The following is a 16,740-nucleotide window of genomic DNA, read 5'->3' as shown; positions in this document are numbered from 1 at the left end:
TTGAACTACTGTACCCAATTTATTATATATTTTAGGAGTCGGTCCGTTTTATACCAACTCCGACTCCACCAAAATGAGCACCGACTCCAACTTCACAGACCTGCTCAAAAGTCTCCTCACCTTGGCATATCAGGCTTGACATGTCACTCTCCGCAAGGAGAAACGTTACCCCATGGATCCCGGTCAGACGTCTCTCACCCAGCCAAACCAGATTTCACACTTTTCATTGGTATGGGGTGGTACCCTGAAAGACAGTGTCTGCAAATTGAGTTTTTGGTTTTGGCTTTTATCTTTAGCCATGTGACAAGGCTCGTTAGAGGGTCGCTATTGACTTTTAGGATTGCTTCTTCCTATAGGTGGCGCTAGCGTTCTGGTCTTTCTCTCTTAAGAGAAAATTTGGACACAATAGTGTAATGTTTGGATGCCAGTTAAGCCTGTCCATGGAGCACATTCAGAACCTTCATATTAAAATGCTGACTCCTCTTTTTTTATTTTTTTTACTATTTTTGTTTCTATTCTGGTCTCATTTTGTTTTTTTGTTTTTATTTCAGAGCTAACACTTAATCCACCAGAAGGGATTGTGGCAGGTATGTTCTCCTGAGATATCCTTGTGGCAGTAATTCCTGGGTAATCTGAACACCTCCTCACAACTTTTTATAAAGTGAATTTACTGATGTTACAATGGCTACTCAGCTATTAGTATAAAGGGATACTCCCAGACTGAAAACATATCTATTGGGTATTGAGTAGATGATTAATCAATGGGGTTTCCAGCACTGGGACCTCGCCGATCAAAAGCACTGAGGTCCGTGCACCGTGTTTGAATAGAGTGGAGTTCAAACATTCAAAATCTATGTGACTGCAGGAGATAGCCAGGCGATGTACCTGTCTATTTTCTTAAACTCCAGTACTTGAAGTAAAACAGCAGCATTCACACTTGACAAGCGCTCCATTCAAACGGGGCAAGGGACCCTTGTACGTGTGAATGGTGGAGGTCACAACATTGAGGCCGCCAGCAATTGGACACTTATCAAAACCCATTGGCTAGAGAATGCTAGTCTGATAGATGGGCTTCCCAGTATTGGGCCCCACTCTTCATGAGCACTGGGGTACAGTGTTCCCTATTTGGACTGGGTGGTGATTGAGCATGTGTGTTCATCCAAGTAAGGCATTAGATCCGTTCTCATGAACAGTGGAGGTTACAGACTTGAAATCACCAGCAGCCAGACACATCACTTTTTTCCCTTTATATAGAAAGTTCTATAGCTAGATTCCAGGCAAATGATAGGTATGGTTAAATTCAGCAGATGGAGATTTCTTCCTCTGTCACACTATCTGCTCCCCGCGCCGCAATCCCAGGGCGCTAATAGCTGTTTGGCCTTTTTTCCTGACACTTCTTTCACAATAGAAGAATCGTTTCAGCCTCCTACAACCTAGATGCTCTGTTTTTCCTGCCATAATTGTAAATTTTAGCCAAAATGTACCTAATGTGTATTGGGATTTTAAGAATATATTAAGAAATTTTAGGTTATACCTGACTGATGATGAAGTGGAAAAATGCAAAATATATATAATCAAGGGGTTTATGATGTATTTTTGCAAGTAACACTTTTGATGCATTTATTGATTGTAATTTATGAAGAAGTAATATAATTCTCTATATATTTGTACTTTGATTCCAAAACATTTTTGTTTTTTTATTTTGCAGGCCCCATAAATGAAGAAAATTTCTTTGAATGGGAAGCCCTGATCATGTGAGTAAAGCACATCTGTCAATATACCACAAGCTTTTTTATGTCAAGCACCAATACCTAAAAGTTTAAGGATCTTCTGACCTTCTGGATTATTGAACACTTTATAAAATGTCTTACAAGTTTAGACTTTCATGAAGATAGTCCGAAAAAAAGTGCTTCCTTGCATGGTTTTCTCTGGCCACTCATCTGTTTATGGCTTTGTGAAATGAATATGTTCACTTTCACATGCTATATTAAGGATCACATTTTTCAAATGATTTCCTAAGGTTTAATCACATGTCACGGCTTCTGCCACAGTTCGTACATAATCATAGGAAACCACTGTGGCTTTCTTTCGATTTGGTAAAAATTGCTGCAATAGTGACGTGAGTAAGGACGCTTTAGGACAACAGTGTTTGTAGGTGAAAAACAAGGCTGGAGCATTGAGGTATGTCCAGACGGGTCTTCTTCAGGTGTGAAAAACAACTATGGATTAAGTTGTGGAAACGCTGTGGATTTTCCTAAGGCCACTTTCACACTGCAGTATTTGGTCAGTATTTCACATCAGTATTTGTAAGCCAAATAGAGGAGAGGAACAATTAAAGAAAATGTATAATAGAAATATGTCACCACTTATGTATTTTTCACCCACTCTTGGCTTACAAATACTGATCAAATACTGAACTTGTGAACATGACCTTATCCCCTTTCTGCAATTGGACGGAATAGTATGTTCGATGGCAGCACCCCCGCTTTGATGTGGGCTCCGGCCGTGAGCCCGCATCAAAGCCGGGACATATCAGCTGTTTTGAACAGCTCACATGTGCCCGAAATAGCCACGGGTGGAATTGCAATTCGCCCGCGGCTATTAACTAGTTAAATGCCGCTGTCAAACTCTGACAGCGACATTTAACTAGTGCTCCCGGCCATCCGGCCGGAAATGCAGTCACCGGTGATCCCCATCACATGATCGGGGGTCATCGATTCGTCAGCATAGCAACGAGAGGTCTTCTGGAGAACTCTATGGTTGTTGATGCCGGATTGCTGTGAGCACCACCCTGTGGTCGGCGCTCATAGCAATGCAGTAAATCTGCTACATAGAGGCGATCTGAGCATCGCCTCTATGTAGCAGAGCCGATCATGTTGTGGCAGCTTCTAGCCTCCCATAGAGGCTATTGAAGCATGCCAAAAGTAAAAGAAAAAATAGTTTTAACCCCTTAACTCCCGGAGCTGGTTTCGTTTTTCGCTCCCCTTCTTTCCAAAACCATAACTTTTTTTATTTTTCCGTTAATATGGCTATGTGAGGGCTTATTTTTTGCGGGACGAGTTGTACTTTTGAATGACACCATTGGCTTTACCATGTCGTGTACTCGAAAATGGGAAAAAAATTCCAAGTGCTGTGAAATTGCCAGGGCTGTGGAGTCGGAGTCGTGGAGTCCGAGCTCATTTTGGTGGAGTTGGAGTCTGTATAAAATGGACCGACTCCGACTCCTAAAATATATAATAAATTGGGTACAGTAATTCAATGCAGAATGTGCTGAATATTTTTTTCATAGGAATTTGGGAAAGTTATGAAATGTCCTATAAATGGCTGTTCTATTCCTGATCTAAGGCTACATTCACACACAGCGTTTTTCCTGCGTTTTTTGAGGATGCGTTTTTCAGCTGCAAAAGCAGATCAGCTTTTTAAAAACTGCATCACCTGAAAGGTTTTTGAGCTCATAGATAATTTCAATAGCAAAAGCAGATTAGAAATCTGCTCTATCTATCCATTTATCCATATCTGTCTATCCATATCTTATCTGTACCAAAAAGAATGAAAGCTGGGTAGCACACAGACTAACACTTTTTTTTTTTTTTAGCACCAGTCAGGTACACCTCATAGCTGCCCAAAAGGACGCCCAGGACAGGCATTGCTCGTCTTCAGTAACACATCAGCATCGATTGATAGTTGGAATAAATAGACTGCATTCATCACCACATCTTCTTAAGGTGCAGGCTTTATTTTCAAGTGTAGGGGTGTGCAGTATGTGGTTCTGCAGCAGCTGAGGTGTGCAGTATGAGGTTCTGCGGAACAGTATGAGGTTCTGCCCCCCCCCCTAGGTTTGAGCCTGGCTACGCCCATGGTGTGAATGTAGCCTGAGGATCTAGGCTTTGTCTTAGCTGAGATAAGTCATAGTGTTCTATATATATATATATATATATATATATATATATATATATATATATATATATATATATATATGTTAAAGTTTGGGCACCCCTATTAATGTTAACCTTTTTTCTTTATAACAATTTTGGTTTTTGCAACAGCTATTTCAGTTTCATATATCTAATAACTGATGGACTCAGTTATATTTCTGGATTCAAATGAGGTTTATTGTACCAACAGAAAATGTGCAATCTGCATTTAAACAAAATTTGACCGGTGCAAAAGTATGGGCACCTCAACTTAAGTGACATTAATATTTTGTAGATCCTCCTTTTGCAAAAATAACAGTCTCTAGTCGCTTCCTGTAGCTATTAATGAGTTCCTGGATCCTGGATGAAGGTATTTGTGACCATTCCTGTTTACAAAACAATTCCAGTTCAGTTAAGTTTGATGGTCGCCGAGCATGGACAGCCCACTTCAAATTATCCCACAGATGTTCAATGATATTCAGGTCTGGGGACTGGGATGGCCATTCCAGAACATTGTAATTGTTCCTCTGCATGAATGCCTGAGTAGATTTGGAGCGGTGTTTTGGATCATTGTCTTGCTGAAATATCCATCCCCTGCGTAACTTCAACTTTGTCACTGATTCTTGCACATTATTGTCAAGAATCTGCTGATACTGAGTTGAATCCATGCGACCCTCAACTTTAACAAGATTCCCGGTGCCGGCATTGGCCACACAGCCCCAAAGCATGATGGAACCTCCACCAAATTTTACTGTGGGTAGCAAGTGTTTTTCTTGGAATGCTGTGTTTTTTAGCCTCCATGCATAACGCCTTTTTGTATGACCAAACAACTCAATCTTTGTTTAATCAGTCCACAGGACCTTCTTCCAAAATGTAACTGGCTTGTCCAAATGTGCTTTTGCATACCTCAGGCGACTCTGTTTGTGGCGTGCTTGCAGAAACGGCTTCTTTCGCATCACTCTCCCATACAGCTTCTCCTTGTGCAAAGTGCGCTGTATTGTTGACCGATACACAGTGACACCATCTGCAGCAAGATGATGCTGTAGGTCTTTGGAGGTGGTCTTGTGGATTGTCCTTGACTGTTCTCACCATTCTTCTTCTATGCCTTTCTGATATTTTTCTTGGCCTGCCACTTCTGGGCTTAACCAGAACTGTACCTGTGTTCTTCCATTTCCTTTCTATGTTCCTCACAGTGGAAACTGACAGGTTAAATCTCTGAGACAACTTTTTGGATCCTTCCCCTGAAAAGCTATGTTGAATAATCTTTGTTTTCAGAGCATTTGAGAGTTGTTTTGAGGAGCCCATGATGCCACTCTTCATAGGAGAATCAAATAGGAGAACTACTTGCAAGTGGCCACCTTAAATACCTTTTCTCATGATTTGATACACCTGGCTATGAAGTTCAAAGCTCAATGAGGTTACAAAACCAATTTAGTGCTTCAGGAAGTCAGTAAAAAGTAGTTAGGAGTGTTCAAATCAAGAAACTGATAAGGGTGCCCATACTTTTGCACCGGTCAAATTTTGTTTAAATGCAGATTGCACATTTTCTGTTAGTACAATAAACCTCATTTGAATCCAGAAATATAACTGAGTCCATCAGTTATTAGATATATGAAACTGAAATAGCTGTTGCAAAAACCAAAATTGTTATAAAGAAAAAAGGTTAACATTAATAGGGGTGCCCAAACTTTATCATATGACTGTGTGTATATATACAGTGCCTACAAGTAGTATTCAACCCCCTGCAGATTTAGCAGGTTTACACATTCGGAATTAACTTGGCATTGTGACATTTGGACTGTAGATCAGCCTGGAAGTGTGAAATGCACTGCAGCAAAAAAGAATGTTATTTCTTTGTTTATTTTTTTTTTAAATTGTGAAAAGTTTATTCAGAGGGTCATTTATTATTCAACCCCTCAAGCCACCAGAATTCTGTTTGGTTCCCCTAAAGTATTAAGAAGTATTTCAGGCACAAAGAACAATGAGCTTCACATGTTTGGATTAATTATCTCTTTTTCCAGCCTTTTCTGACTATTTAAGACCCTCCCCAAACTTGTGAACAGCACTCATACATGGTCAACATGGGAAAGACAAAGGAGCATTCCAAGGCCATCAGAGACAAGATCGTGGAGGGTCACAAGGCTGGCAAGGGGTACAAAACCCTTTCCAAGGAGTTGGGCCTACCTGTCTCCACTGTTGGGAGCATCATCCGGAAGTGGAAGGCTTATGGAACTACTGTTAGCCTTCCACGGCCTGGACAGCCTTTGAAAGTTTCCTCTCGTGCCGAGGCCAGGCTTGTCCGAAGAGTCAAGGCTAACCCAAGGACAACAAGGAAGGAGCTCCGGGAAGATCTCATGACAGTGGGGACATTGGTTTCAGTCAATACCATAAGTAACGTACTACACCGCAAAGGTCTCCGTTTCAGACGAGCCCGTAAGGTACCTTTACTTTCAAAGTGTCATGTCAAGGCTCGTCTACAGTTTGCTCATGATCACTTGGAGGACTCTGAGACAGACTGGTTCAAGGTTCTCTGGTCTGATGAGACCAAGATCGAGATCTTTGGTGCCAACCACACACGTGACGTTTGGAGACTGGATGGCACTGCATACGACCCCAAGAATACCATCCCTACAGTCAAGCATGGTGGTGGCAGCATCATGCTGTGGGGCTGTTTCTCAGCCAAGGGGCCTGGCCATCTGGTCCGCATCCATGGGAAGATGGATAGCACGGCCTACCTGGAGATTTTGGCCAAGAACCTCCGCTCCTCCATCAAGGATCTTAAGATGGGTCGTCATTTCATCTTCCAACAAGACAACGACACAAAGCACACAGCCAACAAAACCAAGGCCTGGTTCAAGAGGCAAAAAATCAAGGTGTTGGAGTGGCCTAGTCAGTCTCCTGACCTTACCCCAATTGAAAACTTGTGGAAGGAGCTCAAGATTAAAGTCCACATGAGACACCCAAAGAACCTAGATAACTTGGAAAAGATCTGCATGGAGGAGTGTGCCAAGATAACTCCAGAGACCTGTGCCGGCCTGATCAGGTCTTATAAAAGACGATTATTAGCTGTAATTGCAAACAAGGGTTATTCCACAAAATATTAAACCTAGGGGTTGAATAATAATTGACCCACACTTTTATGTTTAAAATTTATTAAAATTTAACTGAGCAACATAACTTTTTGGTTTGTAAGATTTATGCATCTGTTAATAAATCCTGCTCTTGTGTGAAGTTTGAAGGCTCTAACTTATTTGCATCTTATCAAACCTGCTAAATCTGCAGGGGGTTGAATACTACTTGTAGGCACTGTATATATATATATATATATATATATATATATATATATATATATTTATACACACACGCAGTACAGACCAAAAGTTTGGACACACCTTCTCATTCAAAGAGTTTTCTTTATTTTCATGACTATGAAAATTGTCGGTTCACTCTGAAGGCATCAAAACTATGAATTAACACATGTGGAATTATATAATTAACAAAAAAGTGTGAAACAACTGAAAATACTGTGTGTCTTATATTCTAGGTTCTTCAAAGTAGCCACCTTTTGCTTTGATTACTGTTTTGCACACTCTTGCCATTCTCTTGATGAGCTTCAAGAGGTAGTCACCGGAAATGGGTTTCACTTCACAGGTGTGCTCTGTCAGGTTTAATAAGTGGGATTTCTTGCCTTATAAATGGGGTTGGGACCATCAATTGTGTTGTGCAGAAGTCTGGTGGATACACAGCTGATAGTCCTACTGAATAAACTGTTAGAATTTCTATTATGGCAAGAAAAAAGCAGCAAAGTAAAGAAAAACGAGTGGCCATCATTACTTTAAGAAATGAAGGTCAGTCAGTCCGAAAAATTGGGAAAACTTTGAAACTCTATGCTGATGACACACAGATCTACATCTCTGGACCAGATATCACCTCCTTACTAAACAGAATCCCTCAATGTCTGTCTGCTATTTCATCCTTCTTCTCCGCTAGATTTCTAAAACTTAATATGGACAAAACAGAATTAATCATCTTTCGCCCATCTCACGTGACCCCCCCCAACGGACCTATCCATTAAAGTAAACGGCTGCCCACTCTCTCCAGTCCCACAAACTCGCTGCCTCGGGGTTATCCTTGACACTGATCTCTCTTTCAAACCACATATCCAAGCCCTTTCTGCTTCCTGCCGACTTCAACTCAAAAATATTTAACGGATCCGTACATTCCTCAACCAAGAATCTGCAAAAACCCTAGTCCATGCCCTCATCATCTCCCGCCTTGACTACTGCATCCTCCTGCTCTGTGGCCTCCCCTCTAACACTCTAGCACCCCTCCAATCTATTCTTAACTCTGCTGCCTGACTAATCCACCTGTCCCCCCGCTATTCCCCGGCCTCTCCCCTCTGTCAATCCCTGCACTGGCTCCCCATTACCCAAAGACTCCAGTTCAAAACCCTAACCATGACATACAAAGCCATCCACAACCTGAGTCCTCCGTACATCTGTGACCTAGTCTCCCGGTACTTACCTGCACGAAACCTCCGATCCGCACAAGATCTCCTTCTGTACTCCCCTCTTATCTCCTCTTCCCACAATCGCATACAAGATTTCTCCCGCGCATCCCCTCTACTCTGGAACTCTCTACCACGACATATCAGACTCTCGCCTACCATGGAAACCTTCAAAAAGAACTTGAAGACCTACCTCTTCCGACAAGCCTACAACTTGCAGTAACCACCGATCCACCAAACCGCTGCACGACCAGCTCTACCCTCGCCTACTGTATCCTCACCCATCCCGTTGTAGATTGTGAGCCCTCGCGGGCAGGGTCCTCTCTCATCCTGTACCAGTCGTGACTTGTATTATTTAAGATTACTGTACTTGTATGTATTATGTATACCCCTCCTTACATGTAAAGCGCCATGGAATAAATGGCGCTATAATAATAATAATAATAATAATAATAAAAAGTGTCCCCAAGTGCAGTGGCAAAAACCATCAAGCACTACAATTAAACTGGCTCACATGAGGACTGCCCCAGGAAAGGAAGACCAAGAGTCACCTCTGCTGCGGAGGATAAGTTCATCCGAGTCACCAGCCTCAGAAATCGCAGGTTAATCGCAGCTCAGATTAGAGACCAGGTCAGTGCCACACAGAGTTCTAGCAGCAGACACATCTCTACCACAACTGTTAAGAGGAGACTTTGTGCAGCAGGCCTTCATGGTAAAATAGGTGCTAGGAAACCACTGCTAAGGACAGGCAACAAGCAGAAGAGACTTGTTTGGGCTAAAGAACACAAGGAATGGACATGAGACCAGTGGAAATCTGTGCTTTGGTCTGATGAGTCCAAATTTGAGATCTTTGGTTCCAACCACCGTGTCTTTGTGCAACGCAGAAAAGGTGAACGGATGGACTCTACATGCCTGGTTCCCACGGTGAAGCATGGAGGAGGAGGTGTGATGGTGCTTTGCTGGTGACACTGTTGGCGATTTATTCAAAATTGAAGGTATTCTGAACCAGCATGGCTACCACAGCATCTTACAGCGGCATGCTATTCCATCCGGTTTGCGTTTAGTTGGACCATCATTTATTTTTCAACAGGACAATGACCCCAAACACACCTCCAGGCTGTGTAAGGGCTATTTGACCAAGAAGGAGAGTGATGGGGTGCTACGCCAAATGACCTGGAATCCACAGTCACCAGACCTGAACCCAGTCGAGATGGTTTTGGGTGAGTTGGACCGCAGAGTGAAGGCAAAAGGGCCAACAAGTGCTAAGCATCTCTGGGAACTCCTTCAAGACTGTTGGAAGACCATTTCCGGTGACTACCTCTTGAAGCTCATCAAGAAAATGCCAAGAGTGTGCAAAGCAGTAATCAAAGCAAAAGGTGGCTACTTTGAAGAACCTAGAATATAAGACATATTTTCAGTTGCTTCACACTTTTTTGTTAATTATATAATTCCACATGTGTTAATTCATAGTTTTGATGCCTTCAGAGTGAATCTACGATTTTCATAGTCATGAAAGTAAAGAAAAGTCTTTGAATGAGGTGTGTCCAAACTTTTGGTCTGTACTGTATATATGTAATCGATATTACATAGTGTATTACATATTTACAATTTATTATAGTTTTTTGTGTTCTAAAGTTGTATTCCAATAAATATATATTATGTTCTATCTAAATATCTTGATTATTGTATCATAAAAATGATTAAATGTCTGATGTTCACATTGTACTACAATACATTTTTCACTTAAATATAAGCAATATATGTCAGAGTTGGAGTCGGAGTCAGTGTAAGGGAAATTGAGGAGTCGGAGTCGCAGGTTTGGCTTACCGACTCCACAGCCCAGGAAATTGCAAAAAAAAAAAAATGCAATCCCACACTTGTTTTTTATTTGACTTTTTTGCTAGGTTCACTAGATGCTAAATCTAACCTGCCATTATTATTCTCCAGGTCATTATGAGTTCATAGACACCAAACATGTCTAGGTTCCCTTTTATCTAAGTGGTGAAAAAAAATTCCAAAATTTGCTAAAAAAAAAAAAAAGTGCGCAATTTTTCTGAGACCCGTAGTGTCTCCGTTTTTCGTGATCTGGGGTCGAGTGAGGGCTTATTTTTTGCGTGCTGGGTTGACGTTTTTATTGTTACCACTTTTGTGCAAATACTTCTTTTGATTGCCCGTTAATGCATTTTAATGCAATGTTGCGGCGACCAAAAAAACGTAATTCTGGCGTTTTTAATTTTGTTTCTCGCTACGCCGTTTAGCGATCGGGTTAATGCTTTTTTATTGATAGATAGGGCAATTCTGATTGCGGCGATATATGTGCATGTGTGATTTTTTTTTTTTTTTTTTTATTGTTTTAGTTTGATTGGGGCGAAAGGGGGGTGATTTGAACTTTTAGGGGTTTTTTATTTTTACTTTTGGCATGCTTCAATAGGAGGCTAGAAGTATGCACAACTCGATCGGCTCTGCTACATATGGGTGATGAGCAGATCGCCTATATGTAGCAGATTTACTGCATTGCTATGAGTGCCGACCACTGGGCGGCGCTCACAGCAATGTGCCTGCAACAACCATAGAGGTCTCTGGTTGTCCAGGCAACGCGTCGCTGACCCCGGCCTATTGCGGGCACATGTCAGCTGTTCATAACAGCTGACATGTCGTGGCTTTGAGGTGGGCTCACCGCCGGAGCCCACCCCAAAGCAGGGGATCCTTACCGATGACTGTTTCGTCATTGGTAAGGAAGGGGTTAAAAAATGTAAAAAAATTAAAGTTTAAATCACCTCCCTTTCGCCCCATTCAAAATAAAACAAAAAAAAAAATCAAACATACACATATTTGGTATCGCCGTGTTCAGAATCGCCCGATCAATAAAAAAAGGATTAACCCGATCGCTAAACGGTGTGGCGAAAAAAAGTCAAAACGCCTGAATTACGTTTTTTTTGTCGCCACGACATTGCATTAAAATGCAATAACTGGCAATCAAAAGATCGTATCTGCACAAAAGTGGTATCATTAAAAACGTCAGATTGGCATGCAAAAAATAAGCCCCCACCCAACCCGAGGTCATGAAAAATGGAGACGCTACGGGTCTCGGAAATTGGGGCAATTCTTTTTTTTCTTAAAACAAACTTTGGAATTTTTTTCACCACTTAGATAAAAAAGAACCTAGTCATGTTTGGTTTCTGTGAACTCGTAATGACTTGGAGAATCATAATGGAAAGTCCGTTTTAGCATTTAGTGAGCCTAGCAAAAAAGCCAAACCAAAAACAAGTGTGGGATTGCACTTTTTTTTGCAATTTCAACGCACTTTGATTTTTTTCCCCTGTTTTCTGGTACACAACATGGTAAAACCAATGGTATCATTCAAAAGTAAAACTCGTCCCGCAAAAAATAAGCCCTCACATGGCTTTATTGACAGAAAAATAAAAAAAAGTTATGGCTCTGGGAAGAAGGGGAGCGAAAAACGCAAAACCGAAAAAAGCTCTGGTCATTAAGGGGATCAAGGCTGGAGCATTGAGGTATGTCCAGACAGGTCTTCTTCAGGTAGGAAAAACAACTGTGGATTAAGTTGCGGAAACGCTGTGGATTTTCCTAAGGCCAAGTTCACACCGCAGTATTTGGTCAGTATTTCACATCAGTATTTGTAAGCCAAATACAGGAGAGGAACAATTAGAGTAAAGGTATAATAGAAATATGTCACCACTTCTGCATTTTTCACCCATTCTTGGCTTACAGATACTGATCAAATACTGAACGTGTGAACATGACCTTATATAGTTCACTCTCTGCATTACAAAGTGTAAAATTGGCATAGAGCGCAATGCAAGTCTCTTAGCCAGAACAAGGCCAGAACGAGACTCTCATAGACTTGTATTGTAAAGTGACCTTCGTAATGCTCCATGAAACACTGGAGCTGCAAGCAGGTCACTTCTTGCCAGGGAGCGGCTGCGAAAACGAATGAAAATGTCAGAAGGCGAGTATGAAATGAAGAAAACGTTGGAGTGGTACTTTAGCTATTGCATTAACAACTTGACTACACTACAACAGGTGACCACTGCAACCGGTGACTGTGCTTAGCAGCGATGCTGCTAGAGACAGTACTAGAATTCTGAGCCCAGTGATTAACTGCAGCAGTCATCACCGCTGCACCAATATAAACACACAGCAGTGACAAATTGTAATATTTTATTGTTTTTTTTTAAGCAGATCAAGGCTATAGAATAGATAAAATGAAGGTGGAAACAGACCTTCGTCCCCTGAGTCAATCACCATGCATGTGAACCTAATAGGGAGCGTTTCAGCACTGTGGGATCGGCGGGTATGTGCCCTTCTCATCTGCTCTTCTGGAGGTTGGAATAATTATTTTCATGTTTTTCTTTCTCACTTAGGAAATCCTGTTTGCTGCAATTGTATATTCCGATTGCTGCTGGTAATTCTCCAAAATCTTTTCGAAACTCTTGGGAGGGGAAATAAAAACAGCTTTAATATCTTTAAAACAATCATTATGTTCCGTGCATCATCAATAATATTTCACCATCTGTTTCTGCAACTTAACTTTTGCACATAAATAGATTTATACACGGGAGTGTTAATGCGCATTACAACCTTTTTAGTATGTTTTTAATTTGTTTCAGTTCTTTTAAGCTTCCACTTGAAGAATATAAATGACTTTTATGAATTAGAATGATCAGACTGCAGGGGCCCCACATGTATACTCAGCTGTGGAAGACAAGAGAACATCTTATGGTATAATCTCATCCACAATTCTGCATGCTACTGAACAGACATGTTCCAGTATTCCCTGCTGCCTCAATTTCGGCTCCTCACCAATACTTGGGGAAAACCTGTCTTGCTCCCAGCATCCATTGGGCTGTCTCCCCAGTGGAACTAAGAACCAGTATAGATAGTCTGTTCTCCATAAAAGGAGAACCAGTGTGTTATCGGCGAGTGAGGAAACTAATAGCCACCCCCAGACTGGGTCCAGAGGGAACCCTAAAGGGATTTGCATCCTGAAAAGTCCTAGTGAGAAGATACTTGTGAAAAAGGGAACACCATAACAAAATAAATAATAAAGGTGGGTGCAGTATAATACTGACCAGAACTTACAGCCAGAAATGTAAAATTTCCCCTTCCTGGCCAGAAGACCCAAAATATGGCTGTCACGGGGATACCACAAAAAAAGAGGGGTCAGAAGTTTGCGGCATTTAGTTACCCAAACCCTTGCATGTATTAGATCTGCTTCACTTTCCTTTTAGCAGTGCAGGTCTTCCTTATTCTGTTATTGCAAGGGTTAGTCAAGTCTGAGTATCTCCTGGAGCTCTCTGTCCTGAATTCCTGAATTGCTTCAGCTGCTCTGTGTTTGCTACTCCTCCCAGGTATACAGTTGCGTGAAAAAGTGTTTGCCCCCTTCCTGATTTCCTATTCTTTTGCATGCTTGTCACACATAAATGTTTCAGATCACCAAACAAATTTAAATATTGAAAAAGATAACACAAGCAAACACAAAATGCAGTTTTTAAATTAAGTTTTTTATTATTAAGGGAAAAAGAAATCCAAACCTACAGGGCCCTGTGTGAAAAAGTGATTGCCCCCACCCTTAAAACAAAAATTAACTGTGGTTTATCACATCTTTGGGAAGCTGACTTCAAATTCCCTAGCCACAGTCAGGCCTCATTCATGCCACACCTGTTTTCAATCAAGAAATCACTGGAATAGGACCTGCCTGGTAAAGTTAGGTTGAACAAAAGTTCCTCAAAGGCTAGACATCATGCTGCTATCCAAATAAATTCTGGAACAAATGAGAACCAAAGTAATTAAGATCTATCAGTCTGGAAAAGGATTTAAAGACATTTCTAAAGCTTTGGGACTCCAGTGAACCACAATGAGTGCCTTTATCCACATATGGCAAAAACAATGAACAGTGGTGAATCTTCCCAGGAGTGGCCGGCTGACCAAACATGCACCAAGAACGCAGTGCCAACTCATCCAAGAGATCACAAAAGAACCCACAACAACATCCCAAAACTGCAGGCATCACTACCTCAGTTAAGGTCAGTGTTCATGACTCCACCATAAGAAAGAGACTGGGCAAAAATGACATGCATGGCAGAGTTCTAAGACGAAAACCACTGCTGAGCAATAAGAACATAAATGCTCGTTTTGTCCGAAAACATCTTGATGATCCCCAAGACTTTTGGGAGTATACCCTGTGGATTGATGAAACAGAAGTTGAAATTTTTGGAAGGTGTATGTCCCATTACATCTGGTGTAGAAGTAACACAGCATTTCAGTAAAGAAACATTATACCAACAGTAAAACATGGTGGTGGTAGTTTGATGGTCAGGGGCTGTTTTGCTGCTTCAGGCCCTGGAAGACTTGCTGTGGTAAATGGAATCATGAATTCTGCTGCCTACCAAAAAATTCTGAAGGAAAATGTCCGGCCATCTGTTTGTGACCTCAAGCAGAAGTGCACTTGGGTTATGCAGCAGGACAATGATCCAAAACACACCAGCAAGTCCACCTCTGAATGGCTTAAGAAAAACAAAATGAAGACTTTGGAGTGGCCTAATCAAAGTCCTGAACTTAATGCGATTTGAGATGCTATGGCATGACCTTAAAAAGGCAGTTCATGATCGGAAATCCTCCAGTTTGGCTGAATTACAATAATTCTGCAAAGATGAGTGGGCCAAAATTCCTCCAGAGCGTTGTAAAGACTCATTGCCAGTTACCATAAACACTTGATTGCAGTTGTTGCTGCTAAAGGTGGTACAACCAGTTATTAGATTCAAGGGGCAATCACCTTTTCACACAGGGCCCTGTAGGTTTTATATTTCTTTTTCCCTTAATAATAAAGATCTACATTTAAAAACTGCATTTTATGTTTACTTGTGTTATCTTTGTCTAATATTTACATTCGTTTAATGATCTGAAACATTTAAGTGTGATAAACATGCAAAAGAATAGAAAACCAGTAAGGGGGCATACACTTTTTCACACAACTGTATATGCTCACCACGGGCACTGAAGAATTGCTAGTGTAGGCTTTCAACTTCCTGGTTTGGTGGTGGAGTAGTCTGTTTTACTAGCAGTCGGTTGGAGTAGTTTACAGTAGATATCTGTATGGATTTGGTATTGTCTGTTTATCCTAATCCTCTTTCCCATTTGGTTTGTCCCTCCTGCTGTTCCCTTAATTTCCTCTGGGTTGTTTTGTGAGAGTGTTTGTATGATTGTCGGTTTCTTTTATCCCTGTCGGTTTCCCCTGTCTGCTGCTTGGAAATTGCAGCCACTGCTTTATTACTATATCAGTGTGCTCTTGTGTCTGATTGGTAAAGATTTTACGCATACATTTAAAGGAGTTGCCAGTAATCTTGATAGCTCACAATAAATACATTATTAGTGTGGTCATCGCATAGACAAGCATGAACAGATTCCAGACAAACCCTGTTAAAGGCATTATCCACTACTAGGACAACCCTTCTTGATCTGAATGTATGAATCTGTGAAAATAAAAAACACTTACACTTGTACCGGCGCCATTCCAGCGGTGTCGGCACTCGCTCTTTCTTCCCGGAGTTCTCGTGTGGTTGTTATGACTCATGAACCTGACGCCCATTCAGCACTCGCATCGCTGTCCCCGCCTTTGGACAAATCGAGCATCAAGAGGAAGTCATCACTAAATTATTGCGAAGGTTCTGGTGTCTAGATTGAATACAGTAATTTCTACCTATATCCAGACTGACCAGTCAGGCTTTATGCCTGCTAGATCCACAGCTGTTAATATCCGGAGATTGTTTCTTAATCTTCAATTGTCGGTGGATGGTGATGGAGATAGAGCTGTATGTTCTCTGGACGCCGCTAAGGCGTTCGATTCTGTTGACTGGGAATATTTAGGGCGGTGTTGGAAAAATTTGGTATAGGACCTAGGTTTATTTCATGGGTTGAATTGCAGTATGGTAGGCTGATGGCTAGAATACGGGTAAATGGACACCTCTCCCTGGCTTTTGGACTGAGTAGAGGTGCGAGGCAGGGGTGCCCGTTGTCCCCCCTGCTCTTTGCACTGGCCATTGAACCCCTGGCATTGCTTATCAGGGAGCATCCAGGAAAAGTTGGGTTTCGTAGCGGGAATAGTGAAGAGAAGGTCTCGTTATACGCTGATGACACTTTTATTATTTCTGGCTAAAACTTCTGAGTCCCTTCTTATAGCAATAAAAACGATAGAAACATTTGGAAAATACTCTGGTCTGAAGATAAATTGCAGCAAATCAGTTATACTTCCATTGGATAATACAGATGAGAATGCTTCCCATTACATTAACTCGGGTC

The 16,740-nt window shown here is 41.4% G+C and overlaps 1 protein-coding gene across 1 annotated transcript in view; it reads left to right on the top strand.

The window, feature by feature from the left end:
- Positions 1–16,740, top strand: part of UBE2G2 (ubiquitin conjugating enzyme E2 G2) — an 83,391-nt gene that overhangs the window by 33,177 nt on the left and 33,474 nt on the right. Inside the window, exons 2-3 of the mRNA XM_073551569.1 lie at positions 552–587; positions 1,709–1,754. Coding sequence (XP_073407670.1) covers positions 552–587; positions 1,709–1,754 — 82 coding nt within the window. The remainder of the gene's footprint in view (positions 1–551; positions 588–1,708; positions 1,755–16,740) is intronic.

This window comes from Dendrobates tinctorius, unplaced genomic scaffold (genome assembly GCF_039654945.1).
Source record: "Dendrobates tinctorius isolate UK_male_01 unplaced genomic scaffold, ASM3965494v1 ptg000177l, whole genome shotgun sequence".
Classification (NCBI taxonomy): Eukaryota; Metazoa; Chordata; class Amphibia; order Anura; family Dendrobatidae; genus Dendrobates; species Dendrobates tinctorius.
The sequence above is the reverse complement of the archived record's forward strand: the minus strand, read 5'-3'. Positions and strand labels throughout refer to the sequence as shown.